The sequence below is a fragment of the Vespa crabro genome, chromosome 3, assembly GCF_910589235.1.
Source record: "Vespa crabro chromosome 3, iyVesCrab1.2, whole genome shotgun sequence".
NCBI lineage: Eukaryota > Metazoa > Arthropoda > Insecta > Hymenoptera > Vespidae > Vespa > Vespa crabro.
The window spans coordinates 10,548,734-10,562,952 of record NC_060957.1 but is presented as its reverse complement, the minus strand read 5'-3'; the positions used below and the strand labels follow the sequence as shown (position 1 = coordinate 10,562,952).

General features: G+C 30.6%; 3 protein-coding genes across 3 annotated transcripts in view; 2 read left to right on the top strand and 1 right to left on the bottom strand.

Moving 5' to 3' along the window:
• The first annotated feature begins 420 nt into the window (after positions 1-420).
• On the top strand, positions 421-1,553 carry LOC124423102 (small integral membrane protein 8). Its single transcript, XM_046960483.1, has 2 exons — positions 421-646; positions 758-1,553. Exons 1-2 carry the CDS (start codon positions 545-547, stop codon positions 914-916), a joined length of 261 nt encoding a protein of 86 aa, XP_046816439.1. The 5' UTR covers positions 421-544; the 3' UTR covers positions 917-1,553.
• LOC124423101 (aspartate aminotransferase, cytoplasmic) lies at positions 1,249-5,164 on the bottom strand. Its single transcript, XM_046960482.1, has 6 exons — positions 4,829-5,164; positions 4,148-4,438; positions 3,807-4,063; positions 3,446-3,723; positions 3,234-3,376; positions 1,249-3,149 (listed from the first exon to the last, which is right to left on the bottom strand). The coding sequence occupies exons 1-6, from the start codon at positions 4,938-4,940 to the stop codon at positions 2,986-2,988; spliced, it is 1,245 nt and encodes a 414-aa protein (XP_046816438.1). The 5' UTR covers positions 4,941-5,164; the 3' UTR covers positions 1,249-2,985.
• Positions 5,165-5,745: 581 nt separating this feature from the next.
• Positions 5,746-14,219, top strand: part of LOC124423099 (cytohesin-1) — a 68,725-nt gene continuing 60,251 nt past the window's right edge. The window contains exons 1-2 of the mRNA XM_046960480.1: positions 5,746-5,918; positions 12,819-12,898. Coding sequence (XP_046816436.1) covers positions 5,840-5,918; positions 12,819-12,898 — 159 coding nt within the window. The 5' untranslated portion in view covers positions 5,746-5,839. The remainder of the gene's footprint in view (positions 5,919-12,818; positions 12,899-14,219) is intronic.

Genomic DNA, 14,219 nt, shown 5'->3' with positions numbered 1-14,219 from the left:
ATTTTGTATAAAACAATATTCTTCCCATTGATTCGTTTTGATCAGAATTATCAAAGAAATATTTTTATTCGAATTATAATTAATATATATATATATGTGTATATTTTTTTCCTTTCTTCGTTCCACAAAGCTATGAATATTCGTATAATATAAAATTGAATTATATGTTTAGATTGTCCGCCATTACATTAATTCAACCAATCATAGAGGGTTAAATTTGATTGATTATGTAATATTAAATGTGATTGGCCCTGAGATAATATTAAATAGAATTTTTTATTTGTTTTTAAAATCAAATATTTCTTTTTTATTATTATAATTATTGTTATATATCGCGTTTATGTCTCTATTATGAATTTATTATATCATAATTTTTTGGAAAGAAATTCAATTTTGTAATTTTTTCATTATACCGTTCAAATATTCAATCTACTTGAATTGTCTCGTTATTGAATATTATAGTTTACGTTTCTATTAAACGTAGTGACGTTATTCGTATATTTTGTTATTACGTTTTAATTGTTTAATTATTTTAATATTCCATATGAAAGATAAAAGTAAAGAATCTGCCCCAGGCGATGGCATACGCTCGTTACGAAGCACGATGTTATTTCGTGCTATTAATTACGAGTTGTATGTCAAGCCGGTAATAAAATTAATAATATATTTTTTGTATAAATATTATTAAAACTTTTCTTGTTATTCATGAAAATTCATTGTCCTACTTATATCGTATTATATACTTTTTTTTTTTCAGAATAAAGGCATAATGCTTTTTGGGGTTATGGCAATGCTTACTTGTTCAGGGTATTTACTTTACATGCGATATAAACATAATGGCACTGTTTATTATGAATCTGTTGAAGCAGATGGAAATGTAACTTTTAAAAAGAAAACTTCTAAATGGTTAGATTAAATGTATCAAGGTGTTCACAAAAGATTCATATATATGTATATTAGATTAGTACATTGCCATTGTAAGATTTTAAAGAACAATGTTTGAAACATTTGAATATAATTATATTACATATTTATTATATTTAAAAAAAAAATCTAAATTATGTCCTTTGATGAGTGTGTTTTAGTTACGAGAGAAAAATTCGAAAATATGATTAAAGATAGGAGGATGAGTAATTTATTGTCACTTTGAATATAATATCGCTATTTACATAATACTTATTCAACATTATTTCCATATATACTGTAAAAATGTTACAGTTTATAATTATATTTAAATAAGAGTACATATAAGAAAAAGAGAATATATTCTTTATTTATTATAAAATATTATGCGCATAAGATGTTCCAAATCTACATGATTATTTAATTAACATCAAGACGGTGGAAGACATCGAATAATGTGTCTTTTGTGGACAACCTATGTTACATCACTTTATAGTCTGTATCAATTATTACATTATATATCAAGTATAAATCTTTGATTAACAGGCAATACATTTAATCGTGATTTGTAAGTTTATGAATCATAAAAGGATATGTATATTGTTATGTATATGCTTTTATAAATAAATTTAAATATTATTTTCTTCAAATATACTATAGTTACAAATATTGGATAACAGGATAGCATGTGTTCTTTCCAATTTCTATCATATTCATTATACATAAATGCTTAGATAATTATAAATGCTTGTAATATTTAATAATAATATTTTATGCTTATGCAACTATTTTGGTATGTTTCCTTTTTTTGATAGACTGATTTTTAAAATATACGTGTAATCTTGTCATGTCACGTTTAGTACAATACAAATATGTAAAAAAGTATTTTTTTTTCTTCGAACAAGATTCGTTCGAATATCTCTTTGGCAGTTTTAATATTATATCTGGAAGGAAATTCGTAATAATATATTTTCTCTTTTAAAGTTAAAATATTCTAAGTATATAAATGTTAACAGTTTTACTAAAAATATATGTAAATTATTCGTTATACGTATATAACAATCATATATCTTTTGTTCGCAAATATGACATTAACAATTTATTTATAGTTTATTAACATGGATTTTTGATCCATTTTAATAGAACTTGTAGTGAATATATATATATATATATATATATATATATATATATATATATATATATATATATATATATACATGTATATAAGTGGAATCTCTGCTTTAAAGTATTTAGAAAAGAAATAGGGAAAACATTTATCTTTGCTTATATATGACAAGATTTGTTACTTTCTTAAATTGTTTCATTCTTAGAACACATGTAATGCACAATACAGTACAAGAAAAAGGATATTGGCACAATCAACAATAAGTTTTTACGTACCATTACACGTATAAAAAAAAATTATTTTTTTTTTAAATGTTAAATTTTGTATTAAAGTGATGCTATAAAAAAGAAGAAAAAAAGAAAGGATATTTATATGAAAGTTCAATATTTAATTAATGCATTAACTTTGTACTGTTCTTTTGTTGGACCACCATCATAATGTTTGCTATATATTTGTTAAATTTCATTAAATACAGACCTTATGTTCATACATCAGCCTTTGTTTTTTGCCGCACAGAGCAATTTTTTTTTTCCTAATTAAATTATTCACTTTCGCGTTATATTATTATTTTATTTATTATAGCAAAGACTATTTTATTTATAGATATATTAAAATCTATTTGTGTTATTTATACTCTGTAGAAATACTGGTTTACATCGATCGGAATAGACTTTGCTATCAGCAATAATTTTTGTACTTTTCAAGATAAAATAATAATGTTAATCTTATGTTTTAAAGCAAGATGTGAACATAAGATCTTATTTCTTAAATTCTGAAACTGAACAGTAACACAAGATAACGCAAAGATTTTACTGAAATTACTACTATATAAAAAAATTTAGCTTGACTTCATAGAATATAAAATATTATAATATTTCAACATCATTGCCAATATCAATGGCTTATAGATGATATTTATATTTATTATACTATGATGTCAAGTTTGAAAATATGCATCAACATTTGCAACTTTTCTCTGTATGAGGAAATAGTTTCACTGTTTCATGAATAGCTTCTGCTACATAATCCAAATTACGCTCTGTCAGTCCACAAATATTTATACGTCCACTGCGTAATAGATAAATATGAAACTGATCCAATAAATGCTTCACTTGTCTCTCTGTAGATTTAGATTAAACATATTTAAAAAATTTTCTTTTTCTAAATTTATTATTTTTCTTATATAATAATATCTCAAACATACCATTGAGGCCTGTATATGAAAACATTCCTATTTGTGTAGTTATATGTTCCCATGTACCAGGAGTTCCCAATTTAAGTAATCTTTGATATAGTCCTTCTCGCATCTGTTTTATTCTTCCAGACATAGTTCGAATATGTTCTTTCCTACATTATTAATGCATGACATTAAAATAGACTTTCATATATCATAAAATAATATTCCTTGAAACATACCATTCTTCGCAAAGATCAGGATTGTTAAGCACAGTTGATACTATACGAGCTCCATGGTTGGGTGGATTACTATACATTCCTCGTATAATTAATGTCACTTGAGATTTAAATTCAATTGCTTCCTTTGCATCAGACATTACTACGACCATATTGCCAACTCTTTCATTGTAAAGACCAAAATTTTTGGCAAAACTTTGAGTGCAAATAAATTCCAATCCACGTTCAGCAAACATGCGTATAGCAAATGCATCTTTGTCTAAATCACCACTTGCAAATCCCTAAAAAAAGTTTATTTATAGTATGATCGATAATATAAAAAAAAAAAATGTTTAATATCTAATCAAGTAACATATATACATACTTGATATGCGCTATCAAATATTGTGAACAATCGATTTTCTTCGATGACATCTGCAATTTTTTTCCATTGTTCTGGCGTAGGATCACAACCAGTAGGATTGTGCGCGCATGCATGTAAAATAATTACTGAATTTTCTGGAGCGCTTTTTATATCCTTAAGCATTCCATCTAAATTGATTCTTCGATTTTGATAATCCCAATATGTATATTCACAAGCATTCTTAAACCCACCATTCATAAATACAAGTTTATGGTTTTCTAAGAAACAATATAAATTTTTATAATATTTCTGATCTATTATTTATGATCAATATTCGATTAAATTAAATCATGATTACTTACCCCAGGTAGGATTACTATAATAAAATGTATCATAATTTAGGATACGACTTAAACACTCAGCAGCAACTCTTAATGCACCAGTACCAGAAAGCGTTTGAATACCAAAAGCACGTTCTTGTGCAATAGCCGAAGAATTAGGACCTAATAACATTCTTGTCGCAGCTTGACAGAAGGCATCTAATCCTAATATCGGAAGATATTCATGATTTTGCAATTCGTCCATTGCAAGTTGCTTTTCTACTTTCCTTACGACAGGTAAAACCCATGGTTTTCCTTCGGATGTACGATAAGCTAAAAATAAAATTATAACATTTGATTGGTTAGTCTCTTTAATACAAAAAAAAAAAAAAAAAAAAAAATATCCACATATCAACTGTGAAAGTATTTACGTATACAGATCAGTATCATAGATTATATAATTGACTTACTATAGAGGTCATTCAAGAGTAAATTCATAAAGATAAAAATGATACAAAATATCGTACACTAAGATAAATTTAATTACAATTTTTTTCATTTTTAATTAATACAAATATATATATATATACATATACATATATATATATATATATGTATATATACAAACACACGTATATATTTTTTTTGTTTTAATAATTATGACGCAACGATCCTACTTATTATATTATATACATATTTATACTGATAATATTTTTTACATACCTCCTACAGCCAAATTGACTTTTTTTTGATAAGTATCATCGTTAAAAGCTTTTGTTAGAGCGAAAACCTCAATAGGAGGTCCCAATTTGATCCCCGAAAATCTCGTGCTCATCTCAACAGAGTGGCTCAAGCGCAACTGAACTTCAGCGATTACGAAAAATGGATGATAAACTCAACAATTTTTCTCAGAGCTCTGGATATCAGTTACGATATCATATCAACGAGTTAATTGTCATATTTTCACAAATGTCTTTATTAACACTATAATATTGCATCTCTTGTTTCATATCCTTTATTAGCATTATAATTATATTAATTAATCAAAGGTTAACTTTATTGTAAAAGGTGAATACGTTAATATATAGATAACTATATCGATACATTCTAATTATGCAATACGTCAAACCGATAAATATCGACTTTTATATATATATATATACACAAATACGCAGAATCTTTCAAATGTTTCCATATTACTTTAAATCAATTTAATTAAACAAAAAAAAAAAAGAGAAAGAGAAAGAGAGAGTGACAGAGACAGAGAGAAAAATTTTCGTTCAAATTCTCGAAATATAGAAAATCATCGAAACGTTCCCTTTATAGATAAATATTTTTCTTAATACACGTACACACCTGGACGTACCTAACCTCATACGATTAATGCAATAGTTCTGTACGCATGTGCGTATGTAATCCAGTAGAAAGAGATATATAAAAACCAACAATGTAAAAAAAAAAAGACCCTACAATGAATGAATTTGTTGAAATCATAATTAACGAGATGTTTCATTAACGTTCGATACCGACGAAATCTATACTATCGACATATCGAATACGTTCGTAGAACTCAATAGTTCATTCGGTCGCCATTAGAGACAGCACCGTCGGCGCGGCTCGCAACGATAAACGCGCTCGGATAGATCGCAGAACGAAAATGGCGCCGTTCGAGTGAGGGTGGGTTAGATTCTGTGTGCGCGCGTGTGCCCGGAGAGAGTGCGAGAGCCTACGGAAATGTGGCAGGATCTGGACGGTCTGGCCGGTGCGGGAGTGCATTCCGGTACTCATCAGGTCGACCAGTTTGGCACGGCGGGTAAGAAAATTGTGGATTACGTTGGTCAATGAAAAATATTATGGATCGCCACGGATACAAATACGAATACGAATACATAAATGAATACATAAACGAATACATAAACGATTATCTCGGGTCCTGCCAAGATCTGGAGGAAAGGCTTTCCCCGTGGGAAAGCGCAAGCGCCATGCGCTTCCTCGTCTCCTTTTCGCTCGTAAACAAAACCAAAAGGGAAGTCATCGTCTGTCGTTCTTTCTGTCTTTATGTATCTCTCTTTTTCTCTTTCTTTCTATCTCTCTCTTTCTTTCTCTTTCTCTCTTTCTCTCTCTCTCTCTCTCTCTCTCTCTCTCTCTCTCTCTCTCCTGTCGTCTTCAGCTCGATTCACGAAGGATATATACATGTCCCTCAGATTTCCCAGGGAAAATGGGAAGCTTCCTTCATACAGTTTTCTCTCTCTCTCCTCTCTCTCTCTCTTTCTCTCTTTCTCCTTCTTTTTCTCTCTTTACTTGTTGTTTTTCTTTTCTTTCCCTTTCGACAAATCTTCGTATAATGTATTCAGTGAAAAGAAATAACGAAAGTAAATAAAAAGAAAAACAAAGAAAAAAGAAGTGTCAAATCGAAGTTGACTTTTCTTTCAAGAAACGAAGAATACGCTCGGAGTATTAGTTCTTTTGATTATTTTGATACGATAGAGTTAGAATGAGAGAGAGAGAGAGAGAGAGAGAGAGAGAGAGAGAAAGAAAGAAAGAAAGAAAGAGAAAAAAAGAAAAAGAGAAAAAGAGACAAGACAGAGATAGAGACATACATACATACATACATACATATACACATACATATATACACATATATGTACATACAAACATACGAAGCAGAATCGATGATGCAGATTTCATATAGGAAACTATTACCTAGTATTATTTTGGCGTTAGGAAAGTCGCTCTAGTAGGTAACTAACGGTGAATCTCGTCTCGGCGATGGCTTTATGTTTCCGTGTTGTCTTTTTTAGTTACGATGTCGCGAGAGACAAACGTGACGAACGACCAACTACTACGACGACTACTACGACGTTGTTGTTGACGTCGATGTCCTCTCGGTGATTCGGAACTCGTCGTTGCTCTTTAGAGTTTGTTGTTCGTCTCTCTCTCTCTCTCTCTCTCTCTCTCTCTCTCTCTCCCTCTCTTTCTCTCTCTCTTTCTCTCTCTTGAGACGCGTCGTGCAGCCAACGTACGGAATGCTACGTACGTATGTATGTGTTTATACGTATACGTTTACAAGCCTCGATATATATGTATACCACTGTGACATTCGAGCAAAAACGCCTTCTAGGAACGCGTCTCCGATCGGTTTACGTCGAAACACCATCATCCTCGTTGTCTTATTTTTCTTCGTGTTGTTTATACTCCTTTATTTACCAATTCTAAAAATGGTGTGCGTAGAGTTACTATAAATGTGTCTGTTGGGAGATAGGTTTCAACCAATGGCGGAGTTGATTGAAAGAAAGGAAATATAATACAATAGTTGTTTATTTCCTTCTTTTTTCTTTTTCTTTTTCTTATTTTTTTTTTTCTTTCTTTTTTTTCTTTTTTTTTTTTTAAATACCATAACTGGTGTAATAACACCGGTAACGAATAATAATTCGTTACGCTGTTACGAATTGTAGGTTAATCAGATGTTTCAGGAAGTTTAATGTCTGCCAGTGAAAAGAAATATTCATGAACGAGTCGTGATCATTGGAATTGAACGCGTTTTAATATCTAGAGTAGAACTTATAAATGGATTTATTAATGGTCACGTGAGTTTTTCATATTATATAAAATTATTTTTTATGTGAATTACAATTGGTACGATCGTTTGATCATTCGCCATCTTTTTCTTTTTTCTTTTTTTTCGTGGATATTAAGTTTTTGATATTGTTATTGTACTTTGATTATTATTATCGTCGTTGTTGTTGTTATTGTCGTTGTTGTTTATTATACTTGAGATTAATTTTTTTAGATAATAATTACGATTAATTTGTTTCCGATATCGTTGGATTGTTGTTCATTATGATTTAAGATAATTTAAGATAATTTTTATGTTAGATATTCTCTTTCCTTTTTTCATAATTATATTTTAATTCGTTGGTATTTTCAATCAATTTTTTTTTCCTCTATATAAAAGTCATTAAATCGATATGAATACAATCCTGTTTGAAGAAATGTACTTTTTAAGAAAATTACAAATATTTAATTGTAAATTAGCCGATCAAAGAGACAATATTTTCATTGATACATACACGCATCGGAGGTTAACTATAGATTAGAAAAATATCGAATTTTTTAAATGTTGAATTTTTGAAAATTAAAAAAAGAATCGTTAAATTTAGAAGAGATCATTAAATTTATTTACTTTGCCTTCATATTGATATTTTCTTCTTCGAATTCCGATAACATCGACCTATCGTACACATTTATTATTCCCTACCCCCTCCCTCATTTTTTTTTATCTTCTCGATAACTAAGACTCTCTTTTAAAGTCAAATAACAACTCATCGTCTTAATCAGTCGTTCGCTATGCGACGCGGTCTTGATTCTTATCGTGGCTTTGACGGTTAAAAGCTATTGAGAAAGCACGTACGACGTACTACGTACGTGTATACACGTATATACATATCTCTCTCTCTCTCTCTCACTTCTTACTATACAATAGTAATCGACGCGTATGATAATAATACGCTGAATGGACGCACGCTTTGAGTTTTGCACGTGCGCGGCATACGGATTAGCAGCGACTGGATCGATGCGTCTTTTCGTTCTACCCAGACGCCGTCGTATTTCGAAGAAAAAAGTAATTGTTAAAAATTAAAAGACAACAAATAAAACAAACAAAAAAAAAGAAGAAAGGTAACACTTAACTCACATATTAATTCATTTTCGTTTGATAAACTTTATTTATCCTCGAAGAAAAATTTAAGCTAATTTTAATCTGAACGTATGATAATAATTTCGAGTATATTTTTATATTTTCATCGATGACTAATTTTTTCGAACAATTTTCTTAAATGTTTTTTTTTTTTTTTTTTTTTTTTTTTTCTGCATTGAGAAACTTTTCGTTGACAACACATTTCTGCGAGAAATCTTTTTAAAAAAAGATCTTCAGATCGACAAGTTAGAAATTAGGAAAAATTTTAGACTAAAACCAAAAAAAAAAAGAAAAATAATATAAAAATAAAGTGATAGATTTTCTAAGTTTTGCGTGGAAAAAAAGAATATTTCGCGAAGTATTAAATATAATTTCTTAGATCGACGAGGGGAAAAAGATTGGACGAATTTCATTCGATAAAACTCGACTACATTGGAATTTGATCATATCAATGTAATCGAAGTTAATTAGAAAGGGAATAATTCAATCTAATTAATTTAATGTAAACCCAAGTTATCTCGGCCGAAATTGATTGACTTGGTTAACTACGACGACGTCGTTATACTGTAATTAATTATTTAATTAATTCCGATGAAAAGATACTTTTAATTATTCAAAAATAAAAAAAGAAAAAAGAAAAAAAAATTAAAAGAACGATTGTTACTATTGCTGCGTTTTCTTCTTTTTTTTTTTTTTTTTTTATATCGAATGATATACGAAACAATATCGTCGCCATTTTGTCGGATATATCATTTATTTTTCTATTAAAATACAATAGATGTTAAAAAGAATAAAAAGAAAAAAATATCTTCACGATCGTTAATATTTCTCATTTTCACGTTTCAACAAAAATCTTAATAACACAGCTCATAAATCGCCTATAGAAATAATTCTCTCATGGTTATTGGTTCATTAATCATACCATTCATTACATACATTTTGTAATTTTGCGCTTGATAAACAATAAGGAACTACTCCATCTTACTTTCTACGGGAGTAAATTTATTCCCGATAGAAACTTTCTCCCCGTAAACCCCCTGTCGCCCACGTTGGCTCTCCTCTCCTTCTCAACCCTCCTCTCTCCCTCCTTCCTCCTTTTCACTCTAATAATATACTGACGTCTTTTTAATCGTTCGATCGAAATTGATTAAATGATTTTTTAAGATTTATGACGATCTCTCTCCTCTCTCTCCTCTCTCTCTCCTCTCTCTCTCTCTCTCTCTCTCTCTCTCTCTCTCTCTCTCTCTCTCTCTCTCTCTCTCTCTCTCTCTCTCTCTCTCTCCCTCTCTCTGTGAAGCGTCGACCTTATTAACGGTAACAGGTAACGCGGAGCAACAGTTTCTAATTGTTCCGCAGCAGTGACGGCTTGTAATCTAGCTTAACCTCAACTTTCCGTTCAGTTTGCTGAACGAAGAGAAGCAAAAGAGAAGCGAAAGAGAAGGAAATGGAAGAGAAGTGAGGTGAGGTGAGGTGAGGTGAGGTGAAGTGAGGAGAGGTGAGCGTACCCGTTCGAATTACATAATCTCTCGCGGTACGTTCGAGACGAGGGGATATTCATACGGTACCATCGCCACCGTAAAAGAAGCAGGTGTTTTGTTAGAACGAACGTTTCCTGTGGGGCGAGCCTTAGCTTACCTTTACGTAGACAGAATTCATTCTTTCTCGAGAGAGCTTCTCGGTTGAGTGCACACACGTGCACTCATGCACGTACGTACATACATACATAGATAGAGAAGAAAGTATGGTTCGTTGGAATTGTTATTTGTTGAGACTGACTCCATAGAGGAAAAATAAAAAAGAAAGAAAGAAAGAAAAAGAGAAAAAAAAAACAACAAACACGAAAGTGCGTTTTGGAATACGCATGAAGTTCGTGCGAAGAAAATATCAAAATGTTCAATTATCTTTCATCGTGTAAGGAGGGAAGGCAGGCAAAATATTTTGGATGATTATTAATGATCGGGGTTACTCTTTCTCGAGACTTTTTAGTTTTTTTTTTTTTTTTTTTTTTTCCCTCCAAATTGCAATACTACAATATATTAGCTCGTAGAATTATCTGTCAAAAAAAAAACATAAGTAGGTAGGGGGAGAAAAAATGTTGAGATGATTTTCCTAATCAATTGCTCCTTCTCGAGACTTTTTAGGCATTCTTCCGCCCACTCCCCGCCTCCTTCCCTCCCCCTCCAAATCTTGTAAAATTACAAGTTTAATTATGATATCTCGGAGAAGAGTAATTGATTTTATAAAATGATTTAGAAACTTTTGGCTGACCTCGTATTAACTTCCCGATCGATAAACAAAACGAGGGTAAAAGGTAAGATAAAAACAAAGATGGCGACTATTGTAAAGCGGACGTCTATGAAAAGCATGAAACGCGGTCATATTTCTCGATGCATTTGCCAAGACAAATGGTACAAGTAGAAAAGGTAGAAGAGGACGATTAACGATAGCGCATCGTGGTACCGAGAAAGGAAACGAACTGGGGAATGGGAATGTCGACTGGAGGGGGCAGGGATGTGAGAGAGAGAAAGAGAGAGAGAGAGAGAGAGAGAGAGAGAGAGAGAGAGAGAGAGAGAGAGAGAGAGAGAGAGAGGTTCAAGGTGCCCGACAAACGCGAGAACCTATACGCCGCGTTGTCCACTTGTTCCTTCCCCCCATTTCGACGTCTAATCCCATTTGCGTTTATTTAGCGAAACTACCGGCGCGACCCCAGCCTTAATTCGAAGTGGACCTATTTTTAGATCTTTCACTAAATTGCTTCTAATGAGAGAGTCCTCCTCTACCGTCGGTTCCGTGCATGCTCGTTATCATCAGTCGTGGATCCACCTTATGTCGTTTATCTTGTAAACGAAATGGTCTTGCGTCTTCTTTCGTCTTTGCGTAGGTATTTCATTTCTTAATCGTTTCTTAAGAATGATTTAATTTCTGTCCCTTTAATCATTGTAAATTTTACGAACGACTTTATTTATTAATGTCGTAATTATGACATCGATGAATTATGTCGAAATTTTTCATCTTTTTTTATCTAAATATGTATGTAAAGAACATTGTACATGTATATTAAATATATCTTTTAGTAAACATTATATATCTTATTATATTACAATATCGATATTTTAGTGGGAAAAAAAAAAATTAATAAAGTGTCATTTCCTTAGAAATAAAATATTGAAGATTTTTACATTACTTACTAGCCTAGTATATTGTATAGGTTATATAAAGGTTACATGTATATATATATGTATACACACACACACACACACACGCATAATATAGGTTATATATTGTACTAATAAGTTACGTATAGGTTATGCATCGTGTAGTTATATATAGAACACTATATAGACACGTAAAATTGAATACTTCCTACTACAGATAAGCAAAAATAATTGGTCAACATTAAGTAAAAATAACTTTTCACTTAACTTGCGGGCTTTTTTTTTTTTTTTTTTTTTTTTTTTTACGTTTACATAAGCACGAACATGCTTATTCGAAAAAAAACGTGATATCCATTGAGTTTTAATTACCGCCACTTGGCGTAATTAAGTAATCCAATCCCATTCAAGATGTTTGAGATTGTTATCTCCAACTAGGAACATATTTAAACATAGTTATGACATCGAGAATAAATTTTTAATGATATTTTTTTTTTTTTTTTCTTTTTTTTTCCTCTCATTTATTTCTTACACAAAACATATTTATTTTTATGATACAATACAATAGAAACATTATTACAATTGTTTACATACATATATAAAATATATACCTACATATATTTACACACATACAGACAGAAAGAGAGAAAGAGGGGAGAGAGAGAGAGAGAGAGAGATCCTATTATAAACCAATACAATAGAAACATTACATTTGTTTATATAAGATATTTGTGCGTCTGTCTGGTTTATGTCTGTATGCTGTGTGCTGTGTGTGTGTAATAGACATATGTATGTTATATTGTTAAATGAAAATTCGCCTAATTATTAATTTTATATATATGTATATATATATATATATATATAGTTGCAGATCTAACGCCCGAGCAACAGAAGATTCTAATAGACATAAGACGAAAGAAGTCGGAGTTGCTGTTGGAGATACAAGTGAGTCCGATATTCGTGTTGTCCCATTTTTCTCCCACTCTCTATTTCCATCTCTCTCTCTCTCTCTCTCTCTCTCTCTCTCTCTCTCTCTCTCTCTCTCTCTCTCTCTCTCTCTCTTACTGTTCTCCTTTCCCTTCTCCTCCCTTTATTCACGACCTCGTTCCTTTGCAACATGGCAATACTTAAACACCAATGATGATTTTGCTAAAGTTGCATTGGACCTGGTTTTATGAATGAATGTCATACTGACCTATATCACCTCCTACATTTTGTATTCTTAATATATCACAAACTAGATTGTAATAATGCACATACTATACGTATGTACGTAAGTATATAAAGAGTGTCCAGATTTAAACTATGTGACCAGATAATCCTCTATCCTTATTGGTTTTATAATGAAATGTTTCATATAAAAGTTTTGTTAGATTTTTATTAAGAATATTTAATATCTATTGAAATTATTTCATAAAGTGAATTTTGTCATCGAGATACGAGATTCCTTTATTATTATTATTATTATTATTATTATTATTATTATTATTATTATTATTATTATTATTATTATTATTATTATTATTATTATTATTACTTTTTTTTATATATATACATATAATGAAAATCGATATTTCAAATATAACAAAAGTCGTAAAGGGTATCGATACGAATCCAACGAGTACGATTTACGATCTACATTTTTTTTTTAATCGTTATTTCGTCGAGTTATCAACGCTTAAAATTTTACCAGAATGTCACTAATCGCACATAATGTTCTTTATTATCGCTGATTGGTGATATTGCACCTCAAACGATTACAAATTCAAGATTTGTTGTGTGAACAAGTACGAAAAAAAAAAAAAAAAAAAGAAAAAAGAAAAAGAAACAAGAACAAAGAAAATTGTTTGATAATTTCATCTGTTATCACACGTTTGGAGAAAAAATTAATTTGCACTGCGACTATTATTCTTAATGCGTCATAACTCGACGAAAAAAGATATATTTACTCTATCGATATTAATCGAATTCGTGTATTGATATCTTTTGTAACTTTTGTTAGGCTTATAGTATCGATTAACTAACCATTTAAAGAAAATGTTTATGACATCAACAGCGACCTTTATAAAATATAGGATGCAATATGTATTACATTTACCTCCCTTCCAACATCCCCATCCACCTATTATACTCAACCTTATTCCCTCAATTCCTCATTCGTGTTATAAAACCAATAGAATCGAATGTATTTTTGATATATATCGTTTAAAACGAGACACCCTGTATATACGTATCGTACGTACGTACGTACGTACGTATGTGTGTA

Excerpts from the sequence above, each read along its gene's own strand:
- LOC124423101 (XM_046960482.1), bottom strand. The coding sequence starts at position 4,940 with ATGAGCACGAGATTTTCGGGGATCAAATTGGGACCTCCTATTGAGGTT. Across the intron at positions 4,064-4,147 it reads TTATAGTAATCCTACCTGGG|AAAACCATAAACTTGTATTT; the intron begins GTAAGTAATCAT and ends ATTGTTTCTTAG. Across the intron at positions 3,377-3,445 it reads CCTGATCTTTGCGAAGAATG|GAAAGAACATATTCGAACTA; the intron begins GTATGTTTCAAG and ends TTAATAATGTAG.
- LOC124423102 (XM_046960483.1), top strand. The coding sequence starts at position 545 with ATGAAAGATAAAAGTAAAGAATCTGCCCCAGGCGATGGCATACGCTCG. Across the intron at positions 647-757 it reads ACGAGTTGTATGTCAAGCCG|AATAAAGGCATAATGCTTTT; the intron begins GTAATAAAATTA and ends TTTTTTTTTCAG.